The sequence below is a fragment of the Triturus cristatus genome, chromosome 1_2, assembly GCF_964204655.1.
Source record: "Triturus cristatus chromosome 1_2, aTriCri1.1, whole genome shotgun sequence".
In the NCBI taxonomy this organism is placed as follows: Eukaryota; Metazoa; Chordata; class Amphibia; order Caudata; family Salamandridae; genus Triturus; species Triturus cristatus.
In genome coordinates, this window is record NC_140580.1 from 1,005,777,380 (window position 1) to 1,005,797,707 (window position 20,328).

Below are 20,328 nucleotides of genomic sequence, written 5' to 3' on the forward strand. Positions count from 1 at the left end.
ACAGTGGAAGGGAATGGCATTACCTGGAAGACTGTTCAACATCATCTTTAAAGTCTACGTCTTGATGTTGGCACCATGGAAGTGAGAATCCAAAACAGACATGAGACCACCCTACACGACTGGTTATCGGTTCACTTTAAAAAGATCACAACCTTCAATGCAAGGTGGCCCATGTGGTCCTCGCCTCTGAGCTGTGTGTGGGGCTCATCCTTTACAACATACAAAGCAGCAGTATTGATATATTAATACTAGCTAGAGGGTGGTCTGGAGAAGTTAAGCCAGCTTTTTAAGGAGTGACTTTACAAACATTGGCCTACTTGAATCTAAACTAGGAATGGACTGCTTGGACATATTTCTGTTTCCGAGACTGAAGAGCGGGATCTTTCAGATTTGAACCTAAACTGGTATTTGATGACCTTTGAAGAAATTGTTTGGTGCTCGGAGCCTGGCCGTCACAAGTGTGATTCTTTATCACAGCTCGTTACTGTCTCACTCTGCGCTGCGTGCGGCATCTTTCAAATGTACTGGGGGTTTGGGATAGTCTGTATGGCCGTTGTGGCATTCTACGTTTGTCTTCTGACTATTCAAGATGCAATAAATAAAGTTAACTACTTCTTTCAGCATGTTTCCTGCGGACAAACCTCTACAGCATCTACCAAATGTAGGGGGATAATATTGAAGCTGCATTACTTCAAATTTTGGAGCAATTTGGAAACTGAGTTGGAAACTTGCCTGGAAGATGAACTGTGGGGTCTTATTTATGAGAGAATGGTACATGATGTTCTCTCTACAGAGCCAGTTTAGAGTGTCAGCAGGACTCAGCCTGCAGTGATGAAAAAAAGGGGAACACACTACCACCTGTGGTCGGGGCTGCAAAGATGTTCAGTGTTGTTTGAAGGAGGTCCTGGTATGAATTGAAGGGGTGGCAGACAAGCATCTCCCGCTAAGTAGAATTTAGATACTGTTTGAAATTCTGACAGCCTCAGTTTTCAAGGATGATTCACCTAGTCTTGCTAAATATCTATTGAAAGCTCTATGCTAAGATTCTGACCACTCTATTGACTGAGGTACTACCCACCCTGGTCCATTCTGGTCAGTCTTTTTATTCAAGAATATCAGTTGCATGACATCAGATGCACTATCCACCTGGTCAAAAGATCACAATTAGTCCTTGCAGTATTCCTCTCATTAGATACAGAGAGGTCCTTCTACAGGGTGGATTGGTCTTTCCTTAGTCTCATCCTCCTGAAGCTGGGACTAGGTCCAGGCTTCTTGGACGTGGTCTTTCCTAACTACGCTCGCTCGACTGCTAGAGTGGCTCTGACTGGTTGAACCCCTTAGGCCTTTACATTGGGTAGAGGCACCTGGCAGTGGTGTCCATTATCACCCTTGCTTTTTTCCCTCCTTAAAAATGTGTATACAAGCATCTTGTATGCAGACAGTTTTCTGCTTGTTTTGGGTTCTCCTTGGTCTTCCCTCTCCACAATCATAGACCTACTTCAATCCTTCTAAACTCTCTTGAGCTATAAAATCCATTTTGGTAAGTCAAAGTCCCTGATCTTGATCCTCCGAGAGGGTGAGGTGGCTGAACTGAGACGAAATCTCCCTTTTTGTTGGGCTAGGAAGTGCATCAAATATCTTTGTGTAAAACCCCCCTAGAATCTATGGGACATCTTTGATCTTAATTACCGCCCTGCCCTACACACTCCCACTCCCCAATGGCGTTGATACAAGAAGACTTATAAAAGTGGAATGAACTTTTCATCTCATGGATTGGTAGATGGGTAGGATTAACATGGTCAAAATGAATGAAACTTAAGGGTCAGGGACTCGCTCGTTGCAGGAAGATGCACGGTGATATATCCTTTGCCTCATATACCTATCTATTATAATGTCTTTACCCCTGCGCAGAACGGGCTGCCCTTTGGAGCTTGGACAGAGGTGGTCTGTCCGAGGGCTTTGAGATATTTATTGTGCCTCCTCTTCCAAATCCTTCTTGCAATGTAAAGCCGAGTTACATTTATCGGAAAAGAAAGGCTTAAGTTATATTCAGATTAGTCACTGGGTTTTGCACCCCGGAGTCTGACAACTGGTTATACAGATTAAAACCCCGTTTGAGTCACACTTTTCCAAGCTCATTAGCATGAGAGACACTACTGTTAACTTGTACAATATATTTATATCTCGGGAGTCTCCACAGTATGTGATGTATAATCCGACATGGGAGCGCTTGCTGGAAACTCTGAGGCAGTGGGAGGAGTTGAGACAAGACATTCTCATCTTCCACATCCATCTTGGCCAGAGTTTTCTATTATAAGGTGTGGTATAGGTGGCCCCATACTGCTTCAAGTTTACATCGCATGTATCCCAGGCATGTCCCAATTGTTGAAAATGGTATGGGGCACCCGCAATGCATTACACATTGATGGCCATGCCCCAAAATACGCCGACCTGGGAAAAGGTTGCAGACACACTGAAAATTGTTTGGTGGTTCCCACTTCCCTCCGGAGGTGTTTGTAATAGGGATAGAGTCCCCTTCACTGGAGCTACAGTCAAAATGCAAAGAGCCTATTGTGGTGCAGTGACTGAGGGCAACCAAGCTAACTTTAGCACACAATTTGAAAACAATAGAAATGCCGCCACTCTCCTATTGGTTCCAAAGACTCTTCAGCACAATCAATGATAATCATTTGTGTTTTGAGGCCAGGTGGGGACCTCTGTATAAAATTATGTGCAGGCTTCTAAACACTGTTTTTGTGCCTCAGTGGCGCTCCTTGGCCTTGTTTGACTGAAGCAAACTTATTTCTGTTGTGCATTTTTAAAGGCTGGTTGATGGAGGGTTAGCCTCAACTAGTTTTGGAACATGTTCAGACAGTGTTGTTGTAGTCTACTCTGGAATTTTCCCTCAACAAGTATAAGTCCCATCTTCTCCAATCTCTGCGGCTTCCCTTAATCGGGGCTAATCTGAACACCATTGCTCTGAATGTTCTTTTCCACTACAGTAGTGTGTCCGAGGGTATTTTTACTATTTCAGGCAAAAGCACTGTCTCAGCCCTGGTCGTTCTGAGACTGCTTGGTCTTCTAGCATCTTGCATCCTTCTGGTGCCTCTCCCTTATTGTCACATGCAGACTTTTCAAAGAACCCTTTGTCTGCAGTCAGCCCAGATAGCTGCCATCCTGATATATGGCAGATGTGTCTCCCCTCCTGAGGTCTTGGTAGTAACAAATGTTTCCTCTTTAGGTTTTCTGAGGTTACCTGGACACTTAGAGATCGGAGATCCCTGGTCTCAATTGGAGATCAGGGGCCTCTAATCTCCAGGTGTACTGTCATATCAGTATTTTGGAGCTGTGCCCTCTCCATCTGGCCCTCTGTGTATTTCTGCATTCCATCAAGGGCAAGTCGCTCCAGGTGGTGACTCATGACATGAGCGCCATTTGGTACTGCAATAACTAGAGTGGAGTTGGGGGTCCGGTGTCCCTCCTTCCTTAGGCTCTGAAGCTTCCTTCGATAGTTGAAACTTCAGGGATTCTACCTGAAAGTGAATCACCTAGCAGGGATCCCTACACATCAGGGCAGACTAACTCAGAAGGTATCATCTTGCAGATAACAAGCGTAACCTACATCTTGAAGTGAAATAGGCTATTTTTGTCTAGTGAGGGTGTATCTTCTATAGGCTTTGACACTTCTCAAAGCACCCAGTGCACATTCTTTTGTGCGCTAAAGTTTACCCCTCATGGGTCTGTTTTTCCCTAACTCCGTCCTTTTGCAGGCATCCCTACATCTGCTGCTGAACCTGCAGGTCCTGAAGAAAGGCGGGATTGAGCACAGCAGATCCTGGTGTCCTTTATTTGTGTGACAGCGTTGTATTCTAAGCGTTACAACAAACAAATGATGGACGGAATGCTGACAATGCAGACATTCTCCCCCAGTCAAGAGATCTGGGTTAAATCCATCGTTCTTTTGCCCACTACACCACCCCAGTTTAGACATGGCCATATGCAAATCAGTCTTGACCCTGTGCCTCATGGGAACAGTCCAGCCCGAACTGCCAAGCCATGTCTTCCCTGGACCGGAATCAAGCATCCTAGGACCGGTTTCTGGCTATCAGCCGTCATCAGCCAGGATAGCTTGACTCCAGTGGCGTAGTGAGCACGGGTCCCACGTCTGGGAATACCCATCCCACTTAGGGCGAAAAGCGTTACAACAAACAAATGATGGACGGAATGCTGACAATGCAGACATTCTCCCCCAGTCAAGAGATCTGGGTTAAATCCATCGTTCTTTTGCCCACTACGCCACCCCAGTTTAGACATGGCCATATGCAAATCAGTCTTGACCCTGTGCCTCATGGGAACAGTCCAGCCCGAACTGCCAAGCCATGTCTTCCCTGGACCAGAATCAAGCATCCTAGGACCGGTTTCTGGCTATCAGCCGTCATCAGCCAGGATAGCTTGACTCCAGTGGCGTAGTGAGCACGGGTCCCACGTCTGGGAATACCCATCCCACTTAGGGCGAAAAGCGTTACAACAAACAAATGATGGACGGAATGCTGACAATGCAGACATTCTCCCCCAGTCAAGAGATCTGGGTTAAATCCATCGTTCTTTTGCCCACTACACCACCCCAGTTTAGACATGGCCATATGCAAATCAGTCTTGACCCTGTGCCTCATGGGAACAGTCCAGCCCGAACTGCCAAGCCATGTCTTCCCTGGACCGGAATCAAGCGTTGTATTCGAAGACGTTGTCTCGGAGCCGGTCTCCTAAGTTGACATCCTCTTTGGTAGGACCTGCTACCCTGCAGAGATGGTGTGTGCTCCATCCGAACCACCATAGTCTACGCCTCCATGCATGGACATGGGAGAGAAACAGACTTAAAGGTTTTCATCTTCTATTGGAAGTTGTGGATGTCATTCTGGCTATCTGCTGTCCTTCCAACAAGTCAATTTATTTGGGCCACTGGGTGAAATTTGTTTCTTGGGAGGAGAAGAAACAGGTCGAGTTTCTACAGGTGACGCTCTCAGATTTTCTTCTGTTTGTTTTGTTCTTGGTTTTGCTGTGACACAGTTAAATGTTACTTATTGGACCTCTCAGCCATTCTTCTTTTGGCTGATGAGCAATCCTAATTCAATTCATCTGTTGTGATCATTTTTTTAAAAGGTATCTCAAATAGGTTTCAGCCAATTTACTATATCATGCCACAGTAGATACCTTATTTTGTCCTGACTTTCATATTTTGGCATGGTTACCACCTACTTTTTGCCTGGCTCTGAATGCAACTTTGAATGTGCACTGGGTTCCTGCTAATCAGGCTCCCAGTGCCTGTGTTCTTTCCAAAAACTGCACCTTTGTCTCCACAATTGGCACACATCTGGCCCACATATTAGTCCCAGGGGCATTGTGACCTGAGAGTGTCTCTATGGCCTGCAGCATGTATCATGCCACCCTAAGAGACCCCTTACCAAACACATGCACCCTGCCACTGCAGCATGTGTGTTTTGGTGCAGCTGAAAGTGAAGTCGGCTTGGCACACATTCCTGTGTGCCAGGCCTTCCAGCACTATAAGAAGCATAGGTAAGTTGCCCCTACAGCAGTTCTTGCAGCTCTAAGGAATGAGCTGATATGCCCGTGTAGTGTCTAAATCCATCCTTAAAAAAAAAGGAACCAAGAACAGGAGTACACCCGTTTTCCCAGCAGAGACCGGGCAATAGTTATAACAGAACAACAACGTCTCAGCTGGATATCATTTTTAGAAGGAACAAATATTTTAGTGATATAAATCACAGAGGGAGGGGGAAAAAAGGGGAAGGGAGACCAAAGGAAATTAGAAAAGAATTGTATATTGTAGGTAGTTTTTACAGCACTACAGTACAATAAAAGTACAAATGACCAAAAACACACATAGGTGAGCACTGAGCGTGCTAGTGATAGTGAACGGCGCAGTGACACAAAGAGTGAAAAACAGCGTGAACGGCGCAAATTAAGATAATAACAATGTGGTCAAAGGAATAATAATATACAATCTGTTATGAACACATTTTTGCTCAATGACCACAATTAAGCCAAAAAGTTCTTTGCTGGGTTTTGTCGACGGCGTTTCAGCCTGGTTGGTTTCAGGCCATCATCAGGACTATGGTCATAGTTTTAAAGTGTGCTGGGCGTAGTACAACTAAAGTACAGGGAATCCTTTGAATTGGTGAAAAACGGACATAAATCAGCGTGTGATCAATCGTTTGGGCACTTAAGGGACAACATCCGAAGGTTGAAAATTGGCCGGGAGCAGTAAAGGTCCGGAATTCGAAGAAGGGGTGTCAAATCTAGTGAAATGTTCGAGGGAAGAGGATCCAGAAATGGTAATCCAAAAGACGGGGAGTCAATCCAACAGTGAAGGGGCGACGGGACGAGTAAATCCATCCTTAGGCATTATAAGTGGATAGTGAAGCCATACTGAGTACATGGCCTAGGAGCTTGTCAATCAATGTGAGTTCCACAGCTCCCTGATGGATTCACAGAATCCCAAGATGTTTGGTTCCAAACATCTCCGATTAATGAGCCAATACTGATGCCAGTGTTGGCTTCATTAATAAATGCACCCAGGGGGCAAATCAGAGGTGCTCCCTTAAAACCTACCAAACCACTAGTGTGTGGCTGACTGGTCTGCACCAGCTTGCCACTTCCAGACATGTTTCTGACCCCCTGAGGTGGGAGCCTTGTGCTCTCATGGGTCAGAAACAAAGCCTGCTCAGGGTGTAGGTGCTTCACACCTACCTCCAAGCAGGAACTGCACTGAAACGCTTCTTTGATAGGCAAAGTGAAACAGTCTTAATTATTCTTAATCCGTGTATATGTTATTTAGTTTTACCCCTATTCTTGGGTTGTATCGGTGATGCAGGATTTTTATATTTCAATGGGCTAACCTTGTTAGGGCATTGACATGTCCATCTTTTGGTACACCAGATTGGTGTTCCTGCAAGGAGCAGATGTTATTGTTTCAGTACTGTCTTTAACAGTTTGTGATACATGGACACCTGAAGGATAGTTTTTCCTTTTTCTTTTTTTAGTCTGAAAATACGCATCATGCTCAAGAGGTCATTTGCAGGTGATATCTTCTGGTTTGGAAGTTTACCATTTCACAGGCTTCTATTGAAGTAGCTTGGTTTGCTGGTATGCATTACTGTTGACTTGCAGTATCCCTAATAGAGACCTATTACTTATGCTAATTGTAAGACCTTGTATACAGTGTATACTTGTTTTTTGTGAGTACTCTGAATTTCTATTTCAGGATAATTTTGGTCTCCGGTTTCTCCAACACCGTCCTTTTCGCTACTTTAGCAAGTGCACTTGCATTGAATTTTAGTGGTGCACGGATATCTTTTGTGTTGGATAACTTTTGTGTTATGCTTTCCAGTGAGGGAGTCATGCCAGCTTTATTATGTGATGTGTTCCTTACATGCACATAGGAATTTGTTCCATGGAAGTGTGCCCCTTTTTGTTGGAAACATTACGTTTGGCAATTCAAGGTGTCTGATTTGTTTTCTTCTGAATACTTAAGGTTTTGGCTTCCCTCTATTTTCTGGAGGTGATATGATGTTCAATTTTTGGAACATGGTTGTCCTGTGAGTTCTGCTTCTAACATTATCCCAGATACATTGTATGAATATTTACCTTAGGGCTGTTAATGACCATGTCTTACATGGTTGAAAAAAATTCTGTTTTATCAGAAGACAAGGTTTGCTTTTTGATCCTTCTTCACTTTTAAGAACATCCTGGCTATTTCATATTATTTGGCATTGGTACTGTTGAGTCATACATTTCCGGCCGGAAGGTTGGATTTTCTTTGTCTCCTTGTGGACATTTCCCTTTCTTTGAGCACTTGTTTGGCCTACGGTCAGATTGGATGTTGGCTCATATGCCTTGTGGACAATTACTCCAACTGGGTTCCCTTTTTGGGTATTTTACAGGGGCTTGGTTTATTTTACTCATCTTGGCCAAGTGTGGATGTAAGTGCTAGCTGCTGGCAAGCATTTTCAAGTGGGTTTTCTTTAGGTAGTACCAGCCTGTTAAGATACTTTTGACAGGCAGCATTATCTTAATGCTACGTCACCCAAGGTGTTTCATTGAGGGTACAATATCTCTCAATATTGTATTGTGTGGTACTTTGGGACTGGTTTTTCAGTTCTGTTTATACATGTGTGTATATGGAGTTTACATAAGTGTGTTGCATATTCGTTTACACTTGTTGAGATATAGTTCTGCTATATGTAATAAAAAGGATCCACTTCCAAGTTAACCACCCTGCAAGTTTTTACAAACATCATGTTGTTGATCACAGCCCATCTTCACAGGTCAAGGATCCATGGACTCCCATACCTCGATGGCTGGCTGTTTAAGACTGGTTCACTTCAGCTAGGCAGACCACCATCAGGTCTGTAATTCAACAACCAGCCCAAGTTCCATCTCCTACCACCTCAGTGGCTTTCCTCCATTGGTGCCATTCTGGATAGGGTCGCCTTAAAGGCTTGTCCTCTACTGCAAAGACTCTGGGACATATAGGCTAAGATCTAGATGTTTCAAATGAGAGCTACTGTCCCAGCCTTGCCAGTTTGGAGACTGCTTGGTCTTCTAGCATCTTAGATTCATCTGGTGCCTCATGCTGGTTTCCCATGCCCCATGCATTATGCCGCTTTGGGAACTCAATTTAGTCCTAACTATTGTTTAACCTTTTCAGCCTCTGCGTATTTTACCTTGAGACTTCTAACTCTGACGTGTGTTTCTTATTGCAGTGCTTCTGCACATCATGTCAGTGAACTACAGGCATAGTCATTCTGTGCTTTGCGTTATTCCCTGACAAGCTAATACATAGAACTTGTGTATCCTTTCTCCCAAAATTGGAGTCACCCTTCCATGTGGGACAGTCCACCGTGCTTCCGCACTCTCTCTGCCACATCCCTTTAAGGATGAGGAGAGGAAACACTGGTTAGATCAGCAGTGTGCCTGTTTCTATATTCCAAAGAACGGAAACTCACTTCAAAAACAAAACGTGTTGCAATGGATAGACCTTGGCATCAAACTGTTATGCCTTGCAAAAAGACCCCTCATTCCACAAGATTCAAATTTGCAACTTACATCCCTGGCTCATGGTGTCTTTGTTTTGGACATCTTTCTGGCAGTCACTTGGACATATGTCCACTCTTTCACCAGGCACTACTATATCTATTCTCTGGTCTGCAAGGAAGATCATTTTACCCCTTTGGTCCTGCTGGAATTACTGATGTTAAGTTCACTCCTGACACCCACTTCCTTAGAGTGGGCATTATTTTGGTATTGATTCAAAAAGGTGTGATATCTGTGCATAAAAGAAGCCAACAGAAGAATAAGTTTCTCATCTTTGGTAATGCTATCTCTAGTGGATATTCTTACTACACATTCCTCACTGCCCACCCTCCTGCCGGTTATGTAGAGTGGACATTTGGTTGTAAATAAAGGGCCAAGTTAGATTTGCAGTCTGTTGTTATCAATCTACTAGTCCTGCTCTGTATTTGAGGGCGCAGAAAAGACCAGTGAATAAGCAGACCTTCTGGTGGTGCCAATATGCAGATCTGTGTCGTTATGTCTGGAAGTGGGACAGAGCACGACTGATTCAGATTTTCACCCTCCCAGTGTGTAGAAGCCATTGCAAGAGTTTCGGTATAGATTCTGGCACCTGGGGAAATTCTCAACAGGCAGAATTTATGGTTAGAGTATCCTCCACAAAGAGTGTTACTGAAGGTACATTATTTGTTAAGACAAATAAATTCAATTTGGTAGATGTAGCCTGCAGATGTGCAATTTTGGTTACCTTTATCAAAATTGTTGCCGTATGAATTGCTTGACCTTGTTTTGCTGCACATGCACACAGTATCCAGCTACACCCCTGGCTACCTTTCTGCATTATGTTTCACGCCTAACTTGTACTTAGTGTACCCATCTCTGACACCTCAACACACTGGTAGATACTGCACCCAACGACTGTTCAGGATTTAGAGTTTGGCAGATGGGTATTCTATCACAAATGTAACAAATGGATATCCAGTCTTCCTTCTTACAAGTGCCATAGGATGTAATACACTTATAATAAAGTGGACAGGATATCTTTTGGGATGAGCTACCCGTGCTGCAAGCTCTAAATCAGGCCCTATACAGGAGCACCTCTCCGGTCCTTCACCTACCCAAGACATGTCCTGCAAAGGATCACAATAAATAGAATAGTCTTCCAAGTCCCTCCCTCCCACAGGTGAAGGTACTCCTCTTCCTAAAATGTGCTTCAGTGCCCCAAGTATGGGTATGAACTGCTATGTAAATGCTACATCACATTATCATATCTCTTGCAACTGCTTGTTGGGTACATTTGCACTGCTTCTTTCTGTACGTTAGCTTGTTGAACATGTATTCCCCTTTGGAAAAGATAAATTGATTAACGCTATGTGAAGGGCAAAGTTTAGGGTGCAGAGGGGAGCATTGACACAAAGACGGAGACTTTGAACACAGACTAGAGGTTCAACATAGGCCTCGGCAGCGAATACATTCACCCCAGAACTTAGAGAACATGTACTCCATGTGCATCAGCAGTGGAAGGTTCCCTTGCACACACATGACACAGATGTAGCGGTGGCAGTAGCAGCAATGCATTCTTCGCTGGCACCAAGTACAGGTACAGTGCACTAAACAGCACAATGTTTCCTTACTGGCCCAGAAGCAGAGCAAGCTTTCTTAGTACATCTGTTTTTACCAAATAGAACTCAACAACGAATGGGGTAATATTTTTTTTACCACAATCATTAAATATGGAGATGTGCTGTTACCTTACAGCAGGACATTCTAGAACATCTACTCTATTGGAAAACTAATAGAAGTGGTATTGTCCTTTTAATAAATTCCATGCTAGTTATTTTCTGAGAACACTGTTGGCTGTCCTTGCCAACACTCAAAGAAAAAGCCTCGTTGATTGCAATTTAATTCTTGCAATGAGGCAAACCTTGTTAAAAAACTAAATCTGATAGAGACGTCTAGCCGCAGATTCCTTAACTTAGAATATCCCCAGGCGTCAGACTGGATCCAGAAAACTTTCCACAGCAGCATCTGAGTGCCGGGGGGTGGCGCCGCATTGCTCTGCCCTGACGTCGTCCACAGACGTGACGTCAGCTGAGCCATATATGCCCCTCCCGGCGCACTGACGTCAGTTTTCTTCTTTTCCGCATTCGAACGCGGATCCTGGAAAACCCGCAGTTCCTTGCCCTGGTTTTTGGGCCTTCTCGACACTGTGGATGTCGGGGGGAGGGGAAGGGGGGAAGAGGGGGAGGGAGGGAGGAGGGGGGGACTGTTTGCAAATGACTTACGGCTTTAAGGCTTGTGACGCCTGTGCGTGTCAAATGTCTGGCACTGACCCGCACCTCATATGTATATGGTGCCTCGTCGTGCACCACGAGTCCAAGGACTGTGACGCATATCAACGGATAAAGCCGAAGTCTTTGAGGGAGCGGCGCATGAATTTGCTGGCTGCACGGATGTCCGGTCCAGCTCCCTCCCATCGACGCTCTTCTTCTCGGGATCGGGCTTGTTTCCGAGGTCGCTCCCGCGACCGCCGTGTGACAACTGGTAAGCGTAAGCACAGGCGTTGCTTACGGAGATCTTCTTCCACTACCCGTGCTGCCCATTCCTCTCACAATGAGCTGGGTAAAGGCATACGGCATCCTCCGTATCCACCCTTTCTGGGTGTTGGGGCAACACGTGCCCAAATGGAGGCCTATTCTAAGGCACTCCTAGCTTGTTTTCAGTCGCCCCCTCTCCCTGGTGCGTCTTCAGGCACCATAGAGGTTGCAGGCACTGTTGCCGGGTCATCGTCTGCGGACGTTTCCCTGGCACCGGCTGTGTGCATCGATGCCGATGTGACGCCCACAAGCCTGGGCACAAAGCACAGCTCTTCCCGTCGTTCAGTGCATAGCCCAGTAGGGCTCCCTGCACCGACGTCGGAGGTGATGCCGGCAACGCCAGCCTCGGCAGCGCCGGGTACTACCACAGGCTCTGCGTCGGCGCCTTGTGCTCTCTCCAGGGAGGTTTTCAGCGTCCCAGCGACTAGACTACGGCGCCGATCGATGTCGGTTCCGGCTTCCCTTGGTGGTGGATCCCCCCCCGACTCCTCGGGAAGCTGTAGGTCTCCCCCCCCCCCCCACGGCGTCCGTTGACGCCGGGGCTCCTATTTACGCCTCCTCCTGTTTATTCTGGGGCTTCCCTGGACTCCCCTGATTAAGGGGCCAGGGTATAAGTTCCTTGTGTAGCCTAGCCTTCGGGTCAGTCTCCACCTTCGCCACTCCTCATGTCCGTTGGTAGACTTAGCCTTCAACCGTCTCCTACTGACCATTTGTTATCACCTACTCGGATGGCAACTGAGTCTAGTGCTGCCTTCACGCGAGCTATTCATGGTGCGGCTGCTGTGCTTGGCCTACAGCCTCCTATGCTGCCTCATCCTTTATTGGATCTGCTCCATTTGGAGCCTATTGAAGTAGAACCTTTGCTGCCCTTCAGGGACTCACTATTTGACACCATGTGTGGCACTTGGTCCAGACCCTCTTCGGGTGACCCGGTTGATCAGGCTATTGCCCGTAGGCACTGCCCGGCACCAGGTGATCCTCTTTGTCTCTTCACCCGCCTGCTCAGGGCCTAGTTGTTCAGGCAGCTTTTGATTTGCAATCTTCACCCTCTTTACCATTGTTACCCCCCACAAGAGTCTCGGTGGCTGGATGATTGTGGTCGCAGGCATTTCGCCTCCACTAGCGCAGGCCTCTGGGCTTTAAATACAGCCTGTGTGTTTGCACGAGCATTTGCCGCTCTTTGGGACTCAGTTGCTCACCTTCTTCCTTCTATTCCAGAAGGGTCACGTACGGAATTGCTCCGCATTCTTCTGCATGGCAGATGCATGGCGCAATTTTCCATTCGGTCTTCCCTGTATGCAACTGACTCTATGGGACGGGTCCTAGCTCGCGCTGTGGCTTTACGTCGCCATGCTTGGCTGCGCGACAGTCGCTTCCCTGATCATATTCGGGATGCCCTCACAGATCTTCCGTTTAATGGATTGGATCTTTTTGACCGCTATGCATATTCAGCGGTCTCCCCTCTTTTGTCCGGCCTGCGATAACTCTTGTTGCCGTGTTCTCGGCGTTATTTTCCGGGATCCGTCCTGATGCACAGGTTGGGTTTCGGGACTGGTTACTGTTCATGGCTGGTTAGCCATTTCTCAGTTTGTTCGGTACAGCCGGTTGGCTGCTTCCTTTCTTTTCAGTCCTCTGACTGTGTGCTTAGCCCAAGAGGACACCCATACGGGTTTGCCTTACCCTATGTGGGGTATTTGATGGCATTCGGTTCTGCCGTTGTCTTGGTACTCTCCTATGGAGTCTTTGAGCAGCGGTCCTGCTCGAAGTCCCTGGTCTCTTCCAACAGAATTCCTCATATAACTTGCCTTATTGCAAGTTGGGTAGCTCTGTCTGTATGGCATCGGGATCTGGCGTGGGTCCCGTGCCGTGTAGTTCCTATCTCACACGTCTGGTGCACCGCCTGGTTGTGGCGGTTCTTTTGCACACGGCAACCTGTTTGCTGCTATGCGGCCTGTTTCTTATTACCGGTACGCGGCTTGCTTATTGTTGTTCCTTCGTGGTGCATCTGCACCTTCTGGTTGGTCCTCAAGCTACTGGTTTAGCAGAGGTTGTCTGTCATACGTGGTGACCACTTATCCTATAGCAGTGTCCTTAATCCCTGCTTTTGGTGGCTGCTTATCCTATAGCAGTGTCCTTAATCCCGACCTTTTCCGTATGGGGATTTCCAAGCTTTGCTTGGGTTCATGTTAAGAACTCTCCGTGGGGTGTCTTTTCCTTGGATGTTCGATCCTTCGATTCAGGGACCTTTACGTCTGGCCTCACTTTTGCCAGGGTAGTGCCTCGTTTTTCTCCCACTCTGTCTTGTGGGGGACTCTTGTTGGGTCACGTTTTCATTGTTTTAACTTTTTCTCTCCTGCTCTGGCTCCCATCGGTGCTCTTACCCGATGGGTTCATGCAGGCTCTCTCCTTCATATAGTGTCTGTGGGTCCGGCCCCAGTCTACTTCTTCCCCCAGTTCTTAAGGTGCCTGGTGCCCTTTTTGGGCCGCTGCCTTCCTGCAGTTGGGTGCCTCTGGGCTGCTCTGCTGCCCTACAAGAAGTCCTTACGTCCTTTGTATGGCTCCAGGGTCCACACAACGTGCTTGGTTTCCTTCCTGTCTTCGCTCTGGTTGGTAACGCCCCACGGCTGGTAATCTGCCTTCACATCTTATGGCACCATCGCCTGGTCCTGGCGTGTCTTCTATTTTCGTGCTACCGGAATCTTGCGCCATAAATTGCCATTTTGCCACTTATGTCGCTCCTGTCTTATTGGTGCCAGTTTCCACAGAGCTACTTTTCGCTGTTGTGCATTTTGGACCGGTATGCGAGGTCTCTGTCCTACCGGCTGCCGTCTCTCACGACTTGGCTGCCACTGCTTCCTTCTACAAAACTCGCCATATCTGGCATATGGTTTCTTCTCCATGCTGGCGCTTTTTGGGTAAGGGACAACCTATTGCTTCTACTGTCCCACGTGCCTTTGCGGATACAGGTTCCTCAGTGTTCTTTCACACTGTTTTCTTGGTCGGTTGGTTCTTTTTTAGGCTTATGTCGCCACTGCAGATCCTGGAGATCTTTCCCACTCTGGGTGGGTTCATCTCCCTCTTTCGAGTCATTAACTTTCATTTTGCAACGGCCATTCTGGCTCTGGGCTTCTTTCTCTCAACCCACTTTCCATAAATGGGTTCTTTCCTTCTATTTGTGACCGCTTCTATTGCCTTTGCCTCCCACTGCTTCTGCTCCCTTTGGAGTGTCATGCTCTGGTGGTTACCTGCGCTCTGTCCTCATTATGGTGTTAAGTCACCTTATGGACTACTAAGTTCTTTCTAGAACTTCATGGGATTCAGTCGCAGACCCACCTCCTCTATGGGTATGGCTTTGGTATCTATTCTAACTTAAGGAATCTGCGGCTAGACGTCTCTATCAGATGTACGAGTTACTTACCTTCGGTAACAATGTATCTGGTAGAGACATAGTTTAGCCGCAGATTCCTTAACACCCGCCCGTCCTCCCCGCTCTGCGAAGACCTTTTCAGGTTGGGGCCTTCTATTCTCACCTCCCTTACGGTGGCTTGCCCTTTTGCAGAGTGTCATACTCTCTTCGCTCTAACACATCTTCTGAAGAGTGGGTGGTGTGTTTATACTTTGTGTGTTCTTCCAAGCCATCGGCCTGGATTATACGGTGTGGAATCCGTTTCTGGGTTTTGCCCACCGTCCCTCATTCCCCTTCTCCATTGCCTTGGGTTTTTGCCACCCCTGCGCCCTTTTACTTCAGATCTATTGGCTCTGTACATTTATGGGTCTTTGATTTAGGTTCCAATGTCTCTTTCTGGTGACATCTTATAGTGAACTTTCATTACTCTTCTGTTCCACGCTTGTTCACCGTCACGTTTTCCATTCAGGATGTAGTCTTCTAATCTCTGCCAGGCTGTTTTCCACATCGTTGTCTTCCTTTAACTTTAAATTTGCCTTCGCTTGTGCAGGGTGGCTTTTCAGAGCTCTGCTCTCACTCACCTGTCCATTTCTTCTATTTCTTCATCATTTTTGCACACTGTTACCATTTTCTCACAGTTTTTTGGTGATGGCTCCGCGTTCTAACGCGGAAAAGTTTCTCCGACGAAAACTGACGTCAAAGCTCCGGGAGGGGCATACATGGCTCCGCTGATGTCATGTCCGAGGACGATGTCTGGGCGGAGTCATGCGGCGCCACCCCCCGGCGTGTAGAGGTGCTACTGCGGAAAGTTTTCTGGATCCAGTCTTGACGCCTGGGGATATAAGTTAAGGAATCTGCGGCTAGACTGTGTCTCTACCAGATACATTGTTACCGAAGGTAAGTAACTCGTACGTTTAACTAGTAAAATAGGAATTTGGAGCAGCAGGAAGGATAAGCTGGCCACATAATTAGTTTAATTCGCTTATGGTTAACTAAATCTTCCTCTTAAAATGGATTTCATATCAATGCTGTTACCGTGGATTGGAGTTTTATAGGCCCTTGGCCTAGCACTAGAATGTTTTGGGCAAATAATCTGCAAGTGACATGTCCACAATTAATAAAACCTTGTTTAAATAAGTAGGTTTAAGAATAAGAAAATGTCCTAGGAGTTCCATAATGCTGCTCACCCGCTGAACTTTTAATATTCTTCCATTCCTTCCGCAGAGGCTCCTCCATCTTATGAACAGAGCTGCAGCAGCGCCAACTCTAGCATTACCAATGGAGACTAGTCTGCTGAATCTGTGTGGTGGTTAATGAAAGAAAGCTCTGCAAGGTCAAGACCGAAAACATCTGATGCCAAAGCCACCGGATTACCCTCTGAATGCTTCTTTTGTAGAGAAGGACTGTAGACATTCAGTGCTCTAAAAGAAAAGGGCGTAGCTGAGAGGTTCCGACTCATCCCAGCGGCGGCTTCACTTCTGCTGCCAGCTTGGATGGTAAAAGTGGGGCTGTCTAAGACTTTCTTGCACAATTGCTCAATGCTGTACGTTAACATTTTATTTACTGCTTAAGATATTAAGCACACATAATGCCTTATAGAAGAAAAACGATGTGCTACTGAATCACTGTGCGGTATCCTCTTGACAGACTGTCCAGTCCAAACTTTCTTGTTTGGTTACATTTTACGTTTAATTCCATGTCCTTTGTATGTTTTTAAGTATTTAATAACTGAAAGAGAATAATCATTTGTATAATTCTTCTCGTGCCAGTAATGAACCCTACGGGAAGATTCTGCACTACGGCTGTTTGTTCCAGACTATGTTGTGTATAACATGAGCTTTTTATTGGAGACGTTTTAATATCGCACGCAAATGTACTGCTAAAAATATAGCATGCATCTAGTTTCTGCTGTTCCTGACTGACAATGGAAGATAATTATTGAAGTATTACAAATACATGCCACATTGCCTTGGGTGATACGAAGTCTGCTAGAAACCCAGCTCTGATATGTTCCTGTCGAGTGCATGATGTTTCACCCTGTCAGTGTCTGAACTCCAGTTTATAATGTTCCAGAGGTAGGTGCCCCATGCCGTTTAATTGTTTACCAGCGTGTAGTCTTAAATAAAATGGCATTGTCAGAGGGCCAGGCTGAAATGTCAGAAGTCCAGCTCCATTCCTTGAAGGGTCTGCTGTTTTTATTTGTACCCACCTTCCGCCCCCAACTCAATAATTGTTCTTGGACTTCTCATCCCATATGACAGATGCCCAAAGACTGCTAAATGAAGATGTCTATCTTCTGCACTTTACAGAAAGCACTGAACCAAAATCAGCAAAGCTTTTACTGGCTTTCGTCTCACTTACAGAAATGCAACTGATCCTAGAAACGCCTCACTTTTGTCACCCATGTCTATTTTTGTATCTTAATGACTGTTTCACATCCTTGAAACCTATCCCGTTCTTGTACTGCAAGACTATGCTAAATGTGTAACCCCCCTTTTTTTGTTTTTCAACAAAATCCCGGAATATTGCTGCAGTGGGAAAAATAATTCCTATGAAATACCCAAGTGTCTGTTTTAATGTTCCTGTTGTAAACTTCATCGATACCAAAATGCTAGAGCAGGTGCCTCAGATGATCGATATTTGCATATGCTTTTTTACATTAATTGTGGTGCATTAATAGTCCTTTCACATGGTTTGAGGAGATGGACTATATTTGTTGTACATTTCACCCTTTGCCCTCAAAGCTGTAAATCAGATTCTAGTGCTCATTTCACAGTTGCTCGTTGTATCTGGGGTCTTCAGAAGCAAATAGTGAGGGTGTGTGTGCCTTTTACGGATCCTATATGTTGGACATCAGACTGTGTGAGGGATGTACGTATACTTCTTTGTTGTTTTTGCTGAGAGAATTGAAACCACATATAGTCGATGTCTTCAACTAATGTTGTTAGCCTTAAACAATATACTGTATCCTCTTATCTAGTAACAATGGTCTCTTACCTGTTGATAGGTAGGATGCACATGATTGCATGGATCGTGGCTCGAGAAGGCATGACTGATGTTGGCACAACGGTTCCTGGGCTTTGAAATTACTCAGATGATTGCAGTGGTGGATACACTGCAACATCATTTTCAGCTACATTCTCGTTTACTGATTTATAATATTTAATATTGAAACGTTTTTTAGATGTGTATAAAACAATCTGCTGTAATCTTTCAAACTTACATTTTGATGATTTTTATTTAATAAATTATTTACACAGTATAAGCGCGAGTGTGTTAAGTCAGGCCTATTGTTTATTTGTGTGCATATTTTCTCTTTCAGTTTCTCCTGGATCAAGTGCGAGATTCTCCAGTGTTTTAAACTAACTAAATCAACAGTGGTGGGGTAACAGTAATTTTGTGACAGGATATCACAAGCAAATTGCTATTGGTTTTGGAGGTAAAAATGCATTAAAACAAATTTGTACTGTAACTCTAATCCCTGAAGTAATGTTGGGTTTAGTAACACATGAGGTCGTTGCAGGCTGATCTTGCTGCCTGCAATGGACTCTGTGCCCCTGGAGTTGGGTGCGGGTAGCAACAACTCTGGACTGGCCCGATGGGCCCCTATCCCTGCTCACTGAGACCTTGGGCGTCAATAGAGGCTCCATTGTAATGAGGGTGGCCTAGTGAGTCAACGAGCCGTGGACTGCTCTTGCTTGTGGGGTGGGTACCCCTTCCTGAATGGTGCCGTGAGCGAACCAGGGCCAGGTACCTGGGGTGCCCCATGGAGGAGGGGACAGAGAGGCATGGCTTGTGCTGGCTTTAGGCGAGCCCAGGGCCACGATGAGTTTGCACATTGCTGTGGAGCCCAAAGCGATGACACTTTGCTTGTTTACTCTGTTCAGCCCGCCTGCTTCGAGAATATGGCCATTTGCCTGGAGGGGCACTCACCCACTTGAAGCAAATGAGCACCCAGTCCCTGGGATGAAGATTAGGGCACCCATTTGTTAGACTGTGTTTGTGGCAGCCTGGGCTGTGGGCCTGGAGCTCCCTGACCACCTTTGGCTCACTGGAGGGACGGCCGTACCTTTTTCTTGGGGGACCTTTGGCCTTGGAATGCTGAGTCCTGGCATGGTGACGATTACTGGCCTCTTCGAAGTCCATCTAAGCCTTATACTCATTGCACCTGTGTATAATCCTTGACGCACCACCTGCTTTGAATGCCCTACCTTCTTTCCTTTTTTTTATCCTTCCTTGTTAGTGTTAGTTTGGTGGTGTAATTTACTGGGGGGCATTGGTGGACACTTGTCACAGTGGTCAAGAACTTGATGGCCTCCAACACTATGTAGACAAACATAGATACATTTGTGAAAACACAAAAGCCTCAGAAGGTACTGTCTGGCGGGGCAGATCCATGCGTTGCAACAATAGATATTATTTGCAAGCCATAAGAGAATCTCTTACCTTCCTAGAGCACAGAATTGACTAGTTGTATCTGGATGTCTCCATGATGTCTCACAGTCTGCTTAAGGCCACAGTTGGGTGGACGCATCTCAAAGGCAGAAGTCTCTTTATAGACTCTGGTGAAAGTCTGCAACAGTGTCTTGCAAACACTTGTCGGAGCGGGTAGAGGTGGAAGATATGGAGGGTAGTGTCCACAGGAATAATATCAGGCTTGTGGGGGTGCCGGAAGTGAGCAAGGGCATTAACCCCATCCAGTTACGAGCTGGTTCAAATCCTGGATTCCCTGGCTGCCACCTACAATCCCACCATGTCCCATGATATACTGCCTCATTTACTTTTCCAACAGAGAGGTAGTACTAAAAGCAGCACAAAAGGTCGGCAAGGTGAAGATTGATTCAGATTCATGGTATTTTCTTACCATACTAGATATGTGTAGAATCAGAGACAGTCCTTCAGTTCTGTGAAGCAGAAATTAAAAGCAATGTAAGTCGCATTTATTCTAGACTCCAGAGGTGGTGTATGACCGAGTGGAGTAGAGTTAGCTGGAGCACAGGCCATGTTCAGCACTGTGGCTCGACATGACTTTCTTCACCCTCTAAAAGTGGGAAGAGCATAATGTGAGAAAAGAAGGCAGCAGCACAAGTGGAACCAAACTTCCAGCCCATGCCGTAGTGATACTGGTGACAAGGCTAATCTGGAGAGAGGCACCCGAGACTACTAATTCCGAATCAGAACTGTGAAGCCAGTCTGGGGGAAGAGAAAGCCTTCTGGGGCAGTCAGTACTGTCCA

At 46.0% G+C, this 20,328-nt stretch overlaps 1 protein-coding gene across 2 annotated transcripts in view; it reads left to right on the plus strand.

Annotated features, from left to right (window-relative positions):
- The window catches only part of ARRDC1 (arrestin domain containing 1), a 764,178-nt gene extending 745,823 nt beyond the window's left edge, over nucleotides 1–18,355 (plus strand). For both annotated transcript variants that reach the window (XM_085611562.1, XM_085611554.1), the window contains exon 8: nucleotides 16,318–18,355. In XM_085611562.1, the coding sequence (XP_085467688.1) occupies nucleotides 16,318–16,382 (65 nt within the window). In that variant the 3' untranslated portion in view covers nucleotides 16,383–18,355. The remainder of the gene's footprint in view (nucleotides 1–16,317) is intronic.
- The last annotated feature ends 1,973 nt before the right edge of the window (nucleotides 18,356–20,328 follow it).